At 41.5% G+C, this 12,930-nt stretch overlaps 2 protein-coding genes across 4 annotated transcripts in view; one reads left to right on the forward strand and one right to left on the reverse strand.

The window, feature by feature from the left end:
• Window positions 1–6,745, forward strand: part of FEZ2 (fasciculation and elongation protein zeta 2) — a 41,471-nt gene extending 34,726 nt beyond the window's left edge. Inside the window, exons 6-8 of one of the 2 annotated variants that reach the window (XM_080814142.1) lie at window positions 503–578; window positions 3,297–3,362; window positions 5,788–6,745. In XM_080814142.1, the coding sequence (XP_080670268.1) occupies window positions 503–578; window positions 3,297–3,362; window positions 5,788–5,804 (159 nt within the window). In that variant the 3' untranslated portion in view covers window positions 5,805–6,745. The remainder of the gene's footprint in view (window positions 1–502; window positions 579–3,296; window positions 3,363–5,787) is intronic. The other variant, XM_080814141.1, reaches the window with a different exon arrangement.
• Window positions 6,746–7,936: 1,191 nt separating this feature from the next.
• Window positions 7,937–12,930, reverse strand: part of CRIM1 (cysteine rich transmembrane BMP regulator 1) — a 188,105-nt gene continuing 183,111 nt past the window's right edge. For both annotated transcript variants that reach the window (XM_080814865.1, XM_080814864.1), the window contains exons 16-17: window positions 11,679–11,869; window positions 7,937–10,416 (exon numbers count right to left, since the gene is read on the reverse strand). In XM_080814865.1, coding sequence (XP_080670991.1) covers window positions 10,240–10,416; window positions 11,679–11,869 — 368 coding nt within the window. In that variant the 3' untranslated portion in view covers window positions 7,937–10,239. The remainder of the gene's footprint in view (window positions 10,417–11,678; window positions 11,870–12,930) is intronic.

Raw genomic sequence — 12,930 nt, forward strand, 5'->3', positions numbered from 1 at the left:
TAATAATAATAATAATAATAATAATAATAATACATCTCTAAAATTGGTATGTGTGTCTATGGTAGCACATGACCATTTTGTTCAACCAGAAAAAAATGGTCTGAAACAGAATTTTTTGGGCACTGGGGATGATTTGGTTTATGCAGAACTGTTAAAACTACATTTTTAGTTTTAAATTACTATTTTCAAAGTATGTTGAAAATATACAAGGAGAATGTTAGATAAGACTTTAATAATGAACAAATTGAACAGATCACCCTCAGACCTAATTTTGTTAAATTTTCAATAACTGAAAGGTGAAAAAAATGGATATTTATGTTAACATTGGGCTTGATTAAAGCAGACAAAAGTGGGCCAAAAAAAAAAAAAAATGAGCTCCACCTGAGATAGTAAGATACTTCATGTTTCATGTTATAAAACAGACCTATAGTAACTGTATCAAATTTTTTCAGATAAGGTCATTCAGATTTAAGTGACTTTTTTTTTTTTTTTGACTTGGCAGTACTTGACAACAGTCATTCCTTATGAGAAAAAAAATGGACCACCATCTGTTGAAGATCTTCAGATATTAACAAAAAGTGAGCAAAGACAAAATTAAACTCTTACCATATTTACTTTTGCTGATTCTACTGCTTTTGGTTGGTTGATTGTTGCTGTTATTGTTTTGTTTTGTCAATTTAGGGTAGTAAATGATGGGTGATGTCATTATTTACTGAGAATGAAACCATGGATGGCTTATAACATCAAACATGACACTAAGTCCAGAGTTGATTTGTATTTTTTGTGCGTTGTCTTACCTTTTGAAATATTTACAAGCTGAACTTTTGAGGAAAGAAATGTAACTTGGTTCTCCATCATCTCTTGGATGTTTAAGAACATATAATTTATCAATAAATAAGGTCTGTCATGGATCTTCTGTAAATATGACTGTCAGTAACTCAGTAGGAAAGATTTAAAATGTGGTCTATAACACTATTCTTTCTTAGGAATGTAGAACCCCAAATCCAAGGTAATAGTCACAGGTAGAATTTGAATTGATAGTAATATTTTAAGAAGAGTCATTCAGCAAATATTAAAAAGGCCAATTCTGTGCCAGGCTGTGTTCTGGACGTTGAGATGCTTTGGTGAACAAAGCAGAAAAAATACTCCACCTTCAAGAGGCTTGTATTTTAAAATAATTTGTTAGACTTAAATATATATTCCCCATTGAATCTTTCTTATGATAACCATAAATGAGCCATGAATTCTAGTTCGGTCCCTGTTATTTACGGTGATATCCTTGGATGTTACTTACTTTCTCATAGTCACAATGAAAAACAAGGATAAAAATATTTTCTGTTTCCCTCATAGTAAATAAATGAACGTATGTGTGATTTGGGTTAAGTCAGTTACTCAGCTTTGTTTTCCTTGAAGGGACTGGATTTGCTGACCTGTTAGATTCTTTGCAACTATAAATATTTGTAATAACTGCTGATTTAAAGAGGGAGCCAAGTGAGAGGGAATCACAGGAATGGATATTGGTGATGAGACCTATTTTGGAATTTAGGAATATGGAGGCATGAATGGGGTGAGCTCAAGGGAGCTGTCTGCCTGCTACCTGAAGTTATTATTCCTTCCTTTGGTGAACAATACTTGCAAAGCCTTTAATAATAAATCAAATGATGCTAGCCAGTCTAAAATAGAGAATGAAGAGATTAACTGGGTGGCCAGCCCTCTGATTTTCCAGAGGAACTCACGAGATGTAGTGAGTGTCTAAGATCACAAGGGGAATGGTTAATTACAGGGCTGGGTCTCTTAATTCCCAGTCCACTGTACTTTTTAATAATGCTAGCTTATGGCATGTGATTTTATGTAGAACTGAAAATAAATCTAAAGCATGATGGGAAGCAGAAATACTGAACAGAGTAGCCTTCTCAGAAGGGGACATAAATATTGCCTTGGAAGCCAGAATTATTGAAAGACCTCGGCTTCTCAGATCAAGGACAGACATACTTGGCCAAACCAAAGTCATCATAATTCCCACACCAAAATGTCCTCAGGCTGATTCTCAGGTGATGTATTTGTAGACGGACACCATTTGGAATCTCTGGGTGAGTGAACATGTATGGGGGCATGAACGAATGTCCAAGTTAGTATGACTTTCACTTTGAAAATAAGAAGTGGTTATCTCGGGAAAACTTGGGGGAGAACTGGAACCTCTGCTTCCACCACCTTGTAGATGTTAGCCACGGGAGAAGCCCCGGGGAGATGGGGTGGCATTTCTGGTTATGTAGCCTTCCTCGTAAAAGCTGTTGGAGGAACACAGCAGTAGTAAGAAGAGTCAGGATTAGTTGTGTTCGTCAGTACGGCTAATGCTTACACAGCATATATTCCGTGCGGGGCACTATTCTAAGTCCGTCACATCTGAATTAGTAAGTTGGTAATCACAAGCCTTTGAGACTGGTCTGAGGATGGTTCTCATTTTACAAACGAGGAACTTGGTGCACTGGGTGGTTAAGGAACTTGCTCCAAGTCCCACAACTGGGAAGTGGGAAGGCCAGGGTATAAGCCCAGGTTGAGGACTTGCCAGTTACACCACGTTGTTTTGTCCTATTTTGGGGGGAAAGAGTGTGGCATTTTCCCCGGGATGCTCTGAGGAGAGTACCGTGCGAGTGTAGCATTTCTTCACATGTTTATGTGTACCTCAGTTGCTGAAAGTTTTAACCATTCTAAAAGCTGATTTTTCTATTTGTCTTTGCTTAGAGATAAAATCGTCAGCGATTTTCTTTAGGATAAGGCTAATTCACCAAGGTTCCTCCATAGCGTAGAAGCAGCCTGGCTGGGTGCTGCTCTGTGAGGTTAGTCTTTGTTTTGGTCTCTCACAGTTTCCAAGAAGGCTGACAGACATCCTTGGAGAATGTAGCTAACTGGTCACTTAGACGCTCCAGCTTGTGAGGTCTGCAGACTGAGGCTCTCTTGCTCCCTAGGGCCCACGGAAGTGCTCACGACGGGACCTCACTTCCCAGTATTTATGATGACAAACCTGAGACTCTGTGTAAATAACCCGATTCCTCTTTCCTGGTTCCACTCTTTGGAAGTTTTAAATTGGGGAGAGGAGTCTCGGGTAATAAGACCATTGTCACCTGAATAAGGACTTAACTACATTCTTGAGCATTTGTGGTTTTATTTCCGTATCCAGAAGATAATAGTTTGCACGGATGTGTTATACCATATAATTAATTAAGGCTACAATGTAATTGAGATTTTCCATCTGAATTTGAAGTTGTTGCCTTATCTTTCTCTCCTTTATTTTGCAGTTCTTCGTGCCATGAAAGAGGACAGTGAAAAGGTTCCGAGCTTGTTAACTGATTATATACTGAAAGGTGAGTCTTATGGTATGTGTGCAATGGTTGGGAAGTTTTGATGAGTCGATGAACGGATCGTCTTGCTAATAGATGAAAGAGTAACTTCCAGACACAGTTTTATGATTGTCATTTGTGCAGAGTGAGGATAGATGCGTGGCTTACTTATGCTACTCATGTTATGAGTTATAGTATATAAAATTCAACTTTTATTTGGGGTCTCGAGCTGGTGGAAATAAGTTGACAATCAGCCGTAAGCATGGAGGCAGGCAGTGGAGGAAATATTATGGAGATTCCCACACTTCTGTGGTCTGAGGTGTTGACTGACACTGGGTGGGGTTGAGTAGGGTGGTCTCTGCCATCTTGGGGACGATGGAAAGGGAGGGACAGATTGTGAGGATGTATGAAAGAGGGGACAGTCAAATCAGTGAAGAGTCCCAGAGGGAATATGAAAGGGGTTGCTGTAAGGCACAGGGAAGGGAGGGAGAAAAAGAGTGGATTTTCATCAACTAGGACAGTGAAAAATGAGCCATAAATCTTAGCAAGATCAGTATCACAGGTTGGGAGCAGGGATGAGGTAAAGGAAGGTCATTTAAGAAGTTAATGAAGACACTTACTTTGCTGAGGAGAGAACAAAATTTGGATGATGAAGAGGGAACTGATGAACTTATTATAGGCAAAACTAATACCTTTCAATGACATTATTTTCTGTAAGGCAGCAGTTATTCAGGTGATGGGTTTTCCAAGCATCCTAAAATGCACCCTATAGGGTGTGATCCAATATTGAGAGCAATCCTCTTCTGGTAACGTTTTCCTTTGGGTTCTCTCTCTTCTGCGTCCGAGTTGCTGGCTGAACCATAGGAAGCTTGGGATTTCTGAGATGTTAGGTAACTCAGATGAGAAGTTTCTTCAACCACAGCCTTGTAAAGAGGGAACCTCAGAAGGTACTGGGAGTACAAACTGAGTGATGCGTTAAGTCTCGCCTGTAAGAGACTTGGACCGGAGCCAGTCATTAGTAGGTTAGGGGTGGGGGTAGGGGTTTGAAAATAATAAATTGAATTTATATATAAGCTGTGTTCTTCTGATGGAGGGCTTTTTCTTGCTATTACATTCTGAATTTTCTTTTTTAATACCTGACACCTTGGTTTGCTTTTATGTTGTGCTAGCATTGGTGTGAAAGCTGGATTGTTCTGAGGTTTGTTCTTACACGTGTGAGACAGGAATGAGATGAACATAAAGACCATGTCTTAATTTTTAATTATAGCGGGTTCCTAGGGCACTACCATGAGCACCAGAGAGAGAATGAGCTTCTGAAGCATTCTCTGGCTGTTTTATCATTTGACTGCATGGAAGAATTTTATGACCCAGAGAACAGAGTGTTCTGGGGGCAAATGATGTTGAAGTTTTTCCTCTGAAGACCCAGGCCTGTAACTGAACCTATACCACGGGCCTTAGGGAAGCAGCACTTACTGATTTTGTGCACCCCCCGCTCCAGCCCGTGAGCCAGGCCGGTCTGTTCCGGGGCTGCTTCTCACGAGCCCCTTGTGTGCGTGTGCTGTGGCTTTGTCTCAGCCTGAGGTCTGGGTGGAAAAGCAGCTAGGGTTCAGACCCAGGTGGCGACTCTGCGGTCTGAGCACTGAGTAGGCCTGTGTGTGATGCTCAGGTGTTCGTTTGCATGGGAAGGTATGGACGGGGGGTATGGAGACGGGGGCTGACCGCAAACGCTCTCTTCCACCCATCCTGGAAGTCCGCAGCCGGTCCCCGATTCCTCTGCCTCAGAGTGCAGGTCCCCATCCCACTAGAAGGTTCGCCTGGCAGGGGGTCCTCCTCAGGGCAACACTCCCCTTCCGCTTTCTTGGTGAGACTTGCCGTAGTTGTTGTAACAGCAAAGACTATGGCTTGGCTGCTAAATGTTCATTTTAATGCGAAGGTGTGAAATGGAAGAAGGTAGAAAAGGGGCCTCATTTGGCCGGAGAAAGGTGGGATGGATGCTGTATGGGCTCCTTAAGGTTTTTCTCATACCGGCTGAATGACCCCACCGAGGCTTTGATTGTATGGAAGGCTGGCAGTGTAGACAGGCTTGCTGCTCTGTGTGTGTGCAGACTTGTAACCCTTCTTTCACTTCCCGGGGAGCTGCTTGGCCGTGTTCTAAGCCTGACGGTAGAGGGCTGACGTTATGGGTTCTTAATCTCTTAAGTGGTACCCTAAGTGACATGGCCTTTTGGTATCTCATTTCTGGGCAATTTTAATAAATGTGTCTTGAGAGAACTCTTCATTGTTGGCTGTAGCCTTTTCAAACCTTTTTAAAAAAGTTGCTACTGTAGATTCTTTCATTGTTTGTTCTCATGATTAATAGTATATTTTCGATACAAATAGTGTATATACATCTTGTGTAAATATATACAAAATCTACATTTCTATTTTAAAGTTTTTCTTTTTCCTCTAGTTCTCTGCCCTACATAGGGCAGCTTCGCGTCAGGAGCAGCTTTCTTTTGTGGACTACAAGCGAGGTCTCGTGTAGCGTTGTTCTGAAAGCTGGCTACCATTCCCTTCCTGCCCTTGGAAACTCAGCACACTCGAACTTGGGTTTGTGATTCAGTATTACTAGATCATGCTTTCACTAATTCTTTACATTATGACCCATGAGCAGTACGGCACTGTTCTCAATTCTAGAGGTGTTTTTGTGTTAAATACTAACAGTTACAAGCTCTTCTCTCCTCCAGTTTGTAGAGGAAGGGGGAGTCCTTTTGTGCATGCGCAGTTGTATTTTTCCTGAACTGACAGTACGCCCAGTTGAGTGTTTGACTTTCTAGATCTGGGCTGCACTAAAGAACTAGACTAAAGCACTGAGAGATTTATGTTGTAGCTGTTCTTCGATGGTGGCGAGAACCGACACTGATCTTTATAAGGGGACTGTCAGGATAAATATTACCTACCAGTATTGTCCAGGGAGACGGACACTGACGTGTGGGCTGTTGTTGGAAGAAGCCGAAGCGGAATATGTGCTCGGTGGCCGCAGAGGGCCCGGGGGTGGGTGGCGGGGGAGGGCTGACAGGGCTGACGCTGGAGGTTGCTGCCGGTTTCTCCACTGTTCACGCGTTAACCATGAAGTTGCCATTCACTTTCAGAACTTTGAATTGTTGAACTCTGTATGTTTTTATGTTTTGCTTCCCATGTCTGCGAAGAAGTGTCCTTTACAGGGAGTCTGTGTCCCGTGAGGTGCTTTCATGTCTGTGCAGCGCCCCCACCCAACTCCTGGTCTGTGTCCTTCGTGCCCGAGTGTCCTCCCCAAGTGCTACCCTGGGAAGCAGCTACTCGTCCGCCTGGCTCTGGTCCTGAGACACTTCTCTGCCAGTTCCAGTCAAGTCATTGCCATTTAATAAATGTTGGATAAAAGGCTAATGAATGTCGGAGAGATTTTTTTGCGTGTGTGTTTTTGTTGTACTTCTTAAGATTTTTCTTCCCTCGCAGTGCTAGATTCTGCCCTTTACCATTCTACATGTTATCCATCACTACGGCATGTAAGCTGGTGAACCCGATTAGCTTCATGATGGTAAGGGGGGGAGAGACAGACTTTTCCAGGTTGCCCTGGGTTGCTGTGGGATGACAGAAAGCCTGCTCTTTTCCTGGGTCTGGGACATTCCCCACAGCTATGGCGGCTCCCTCCCTCAGACCGCAGGAGTGTGGGAAGAGTTACAGAGGACCTGGCAGGGGGCTTTCAGGTTCCAGCTCAGCATCTGGGAGCACACGAGGCCCATCCCTATTCCTCCTTCCGCTGCGTAACTGGGACACCAGGGCTGCCAAAGCAGCGGCTCAGGTTGGAGCTGGAGGCTGTTGTGGCATCTCTGTGGTCTCCTGGGGCTGTGAGGGGCTTGCGCTTGTCTCGCTTTGTCAGTGGTTTGACAGTGACTGTGGGACTTACTCCCTGCCCTCGAGGTGAAGAAGATGCATACTTACATAATACAATTAATAACTTCAACTAAATGCAAATTTGTGAAAATATTGCCTATATTAAGGAAAATACTACTTTAGAAGGCATATGAGAGAAGTCCTTGAGGATAGGTTTTTTTTTTTTTAACAAGAAATTCAACAGTGTTCTGTTTATAGTTCATTTTTAAGTTGTTGCTTCTGGAGTGTATAAGAAAGTATTTTTTTCCTTTCAAATCCCAGTCACCTGATAATGAAATTTCTCTGATTTTGCGTGATAAATTTGCTTCTTCAGTGGTGAAGCGCCAGCGTTTCCCACCTTGGCCCTTCTCGTCTGCATGATGAATGGATTTGGTACCAGTGAGGAGAGGCTGAGGTTTCTGGTTTGTCACTGAGGACAGGTAGGTTTTGAGTCTAAGAGCAGCACTGAAGTGCCATCTACCCCGAGACAGGATTTTTTACAAGGATTTGCAGGGCAAGGCCTGCCCCCTAAAAGCAGCCCCAGGGCTGCAGGGTCTGTCAGACCGATAACCCTAACACACAAGGACTGCTAGTCCTTTCTGTGATTGAGATTCAAAGTGTTGATTTGTTGCCAAGAACCCAGCTGCAAATAATTCCCTCATGGCTTCGTGGTTTGAGGAAAACAAAATAAACCGTAGGACCCCCAGTGCACTCCAAGTGCCATATATCTATTTTATTCTTCAGGAAATTATATTTGTTTTTCTTTTACAAGAGCACAACAGGAACCAAAGTAAAAGAGTAATAGATACAGCACTCAGGATAAATCATATCTTTAAAATAATAATAAAAAAATTTACACCTCATCCTATATCCTGTTAGTATTTTCATAATATGGCCATGATTGAAAAAACAAAAAGCAAGCATTTACAATTTTTTGATAGAGATTTTTTATGCCAGGAATGGATTAATTGTCGACAAAATTTTATACTAATCAGGCTGATGTAAATCTATTTTGGTAACATCGTATCATTAACAAATTTATTTTGGAAATAGATAAAAATATTGCCCCTTGATAATAAATCTTTTTTTCCTTTGATGCAAACAGCTAGAACACCTTTTTCTTTTCCTTTTGATATTCTAAGACAAAAAAAATGGTTAATCTTCAGATTAATAAATTAGGTCATTATAATAATAAATTAATTTTTTTTAAAGTTCAGCAACCTCTGTCCAAGTATTTACAACAATACTTGAAAGTTCCTTTACAAAACAGAACACATTTTCTTTTCACATTAAGCATACTGGGTATCTGTGTCTTTCACAACAAGCATTTTAAAAAGAAAAATCAATGCACAAATGGGTAATTAGTATAAAAGTGCTAAGAGCTGTTTGAAAAGTTAACACTATAGTATACAGTCAGTTCTATTTGAGGCAAACTACAACAAACTTCCAGCTTATTATGGACAATATTCCAGTAGTTGTTTCAAACAGTTGTTTGAAGAAAAAAAAAAAATCCAGGAGCTGATTAGTGACGCAGATAAACTGCCATCAGTGTTTCTGGCCGTGAGCAAACTGAAAACCAACAGAAAGCATATCCGAATGAGGAAGATTTTAGTAAAGGAATACCTTCTCCATAGCACGTGTGATGCTGACTGCAAAAGGCGTGTGCGTACACACACTCACACTCACACACACTCACCACACACATCTTTCTTCCCAATTAAACTGCAGGTAGAATGAGATTTTGTGTTCGTAAAAATTTGTAGGTGATCAAAAGCATTGATATGGAATGCCTGTTTGTCTTTGTTCTGGTTAAAATCTCATAAAAATACATTCAACAGGAAAACATAAATTGTATGTGTATAAATATATATGCATATATATATTATATACACATGCACACAAATACTTTTGTTTTTTTGAAGCATAAGATAGTTACATAAATATTCCTATAATTGCTAAAGTTTAAGAGGCATATTTTTTTTTGAGCTTCAACAAAGGTGCTTGAATAATATACAATTAAAATGAAGTAGTTTCTATTTTGTAGAATCAGTATATAATAAGGAAAACAAAAATCCCCAAACAGTCCTTTTTAAAAAAAGTTTCTTCTTAAGCTAGAGCTTCAACAAAAACTATGAACACCCAACAAGAGAACAAAGCCACGACAGACAATGAAGTACAGCCCCTGGAAATACCTGGTGTCCTTCGCCCTCTCCCTCCTTCCTGCCACACTGTGGTAAGAAAAGCTCCAGTGCTCACATCAAGAAATGACCTAGGTCTTGTTCACTCGCTGACTCTGCTAGGAACTGGCTGATTGCTTGCAAGAAAACAAAAGCAGCAAAAAGTTTAACTATCTCCGTAACAACCCGCATCAGAGAAACGCGGCAGCGCATTTCTCCGGCTTCCTCACTGCCCACCGCAGCGTGACTGTATAGAAAAGAAACTCGTGGCTTTAGCCCGGGGATGGCTAGCGACAGGTGCTGGTGCGCTCGTCTGCAGTCCTAAGGTGGCCATGGCAGCTGGATCACAAGGCCTTTGTTTCCTGCTCACTCGGCCCGAGCTTTGAAGCAACCAGTGCAGTCTTCAGAGCAACAGGCAAAAAAAGCTCCTCTGGGCCACTCAATTGCTTTTATTTTAACTGGATTTCTCCCCCCACCCCTGAGCTCAGCTGACCAATCTGCCTTCCTAACACCACCCTCCCAACCCATCTTCCCCACTGAACTCACTGTCCCCGCCCCCAAATATCTCTACAGCTATATTACAAGCAAATATATCTTAGCAACTTTGAAAACTTTGGTTCTAAGAAAACACTTGGTCAGTTATCTTGAGGAAAGTGGGAATGCTTTGTTCTGCACACTGCTGTAGACAGAGCCCATCCTGGGGAGTTCTCAGCGCTGTACATCAAGTCACAATCCGAAACGATCCACTAAGCAAGTGCACGAATTCTAGTTTACTCTTAAAAGCAGATTTAGTCGTTTTCTGTCTCTCAAACCCTCAGCCATGTCGCCTGTCTTCACACTGTCTGGTAGAAATTGTCCGCCTGTAGGTGGTTCTGTTTTTGCATGCTGTAGAAGCCACTGAATCTCGCGTCCGGTTCAGCGATTCTTAGCATCCTCTGTGAACTGTCCACTGGGACTCTGCTTCCTTTCTTACAGTCCACAGACACCAGCTGATTATTTAAGGAAGAAGGCTATTTAATGAGAGGAGGGAAAACCACAAAGAATTAGCTCTTTTATGTATCCTAAGTTAACAAATGCAGTAGCTTCACAGGATACCGGCAGGCAGACTGGACGTGCAGTCTACACCCTGTTCCGGCGCGAGCGGTTGTTTTGTAAGGGGTCCTGCCTCACAAACTGTGTCTGCAAGTGAACTGTCAATACATTAGGTCAAAGGGAGTGGATGAAGGAACTGAGAAAAGAGACTGGTGAAGTCACGGACTATTTTCAAATCCTTAACGTGCGGTAAGGGCTGAGGGAGGAGTGGGAGTCACCAGAGAGCCCACCCTGGTCTGTAGCCAGCCAGTCTGTGCACGTTATGAGCTGGTCTCTTTTCCCAGCTTTGTGTCCTGGGGACTGGGTCTTGCCCAGCCCCCACGTCCTGACCCGCAGGTGCCCAGCAAAGGTGGTGCCCAAAGTGTATCTCTTGAAAGAAAATCAGAGGCTGGATAAGCATCTGATGGGAATTTTATATGGAAGAATTATCTAGATGGTAAACTGGATTAAAATATTTATCCAAGCTGTTTTCAATTCTTAAGGGTATAGGATTTATTTTTAAAGAAAAAAACCTAAATGTAAAACGCTTACGGTTGGGAGTCATGACTTCCTCCCTTTAATGAAAATAAACTTCCTTGGCTTTTAAAATAGGCTTATTTGACAACAAATACATATTCTTTGTTTCTCAATGTGAAATAGAAAGAAAGATTTTCTCTCTCTGCCTGTTCTAGTGTTATCTTAGCCTTTTCAGAGTCTTCTGCCACCTTTCCCCCGGGTGCTTATCCTGGGTACATCTCCTTTCCCTCTGGAGTTCTGTACGTGCTCAGGACACTTGGTCTTGTGGCTCTTGCCCGAGTGCTGGTACCCTCTCTCTAGGATTTCTTTCCCAATTCTAAGCTGACAGATCACTGAGAAATTCAAGTTTTAATTTCTAATATAAATAATCATTCAGGAATCAATGCAGAAGTATATTTTTTAAAAACTTTAAATCCAGGACCTGGGATGTGTGGAAGGTCAGGATTCACTAACCAGTGGATGATGGGTAATTCATCCAGTGATGGCTCCAGCCCCAGGCAAGCGCTCTGTAATGGATGGCTCCAGCTTGCCATGCATTTGAGGCCATGAAGACCCCAAAATTTTCACGGGCTAACATAAAAGACGTCAAGGAATTTAAGGAAATGTAAGCATGTAAGCCTTCCCAGTTTGGTCACTCAGGAGACAAACTTTTTCAGGACAATACCTTAGTTGGTGTTCGATACCAGCAAAGCAGTGGCATCCACTGTTTCTTCTGATTGATGTACAGGAATGCTATTATAACAGAGAGGATGATTACTATGGGAACCACAACCAAGGCAATGGAGTCCAGTGAAGAATCTTCGCTTGGATGCCGCCTGTTGTTATCTCTGTAATCGGCCTGCAGGTGACCCATGTCTAGAAGAAAAACAAGTATTTATTACCTAAATAAGAATTTTTAAGGATTACTTTAGTTACACTGCAAATGGAGATCGACGACTTGGTTTCATTTCTTCCCAATGCTTTCAGGCTAAACATGATTCAAATGTAATGATCCAAAGAGCTCTTAGGAGAGGGCAGAGCTCTTAGGGATGGATGGGAGATGGGAAATATCAGGGCGAGAAGGTTAATAACTGGGCAGGATAAAGCTGGTTCTTGTTAGCCAAGAAAATAAAATTGCTATGTAGACCTTATAAATTGACTAAAACTAGATTACTGAAAAGTGTCTGATTAACATTAACCTACATGGTCTTCTGTAAGATTTGGAAGCAGAAACATTAGCTTATTAGCTCCCCGCTTACCAGCAAATAGGAGACTAGGACAAAGTACCTTCTTAGATTCACCTGAGTAACAGCCAAGACTAATTACTAATGTAATAGTAAACACTAAGCCATAATCGAGAGTTTGGTCTTTTGGTTGATATTCCAGTTTACTGAGCTTTAAGCAAAAATTCTTCCCTTTTCATAAACTTATTGAAAACTCACTAGGCCTATTAGATTATTTTCCTGCCTTAGTTAATATACTGCACAGGGGACAACATTTAATTTTATTCTTATGAATGCACGACTTTATGTTCCTTTAAATCATCATTCTTGCCATAAATATTGCAGAGATCACAAGGTTAACTCTATACCAATCAGGAGCATGCCCTGGAAGTTTCCTTCCTTTAATTTTCTTTCAAATAAACTACTGTGGTTAGGTTGTCTAAATGCATCAAAGACCAGATTAATGAAAGATGCAGGAATTACACCATCAAAAATAATTGCTCTCAAAATGTTCTGGAAACAGCTCATCATAGCACAGCTCTGTGATATTAAGACTGTGGTTTAAAAATCAGAGCTAATATTAATATGCTTATTAATCTGTTAATATGCTTCTTCCTGTGTGTGTGTGTGTGGTGGGTGGTTTGGGGTTAATAACTGGGGATGGAAAGAAGAGGACCTTCCTGGTCATTCTATCCAGTGTAGATGGTAATAAAC

This window comes from Martes martes (assembly GCF_963455335.1).
Source record: "Martes martes genome assembly, chromosome: 9".
In the NCBI taxonomy this organism is placed as follows: domain Eukaryota; kingdom Metazoa; phylum Chordata; class Mammalia; order Carnivora; family Mustelidae; genus Martes; species Martes martes.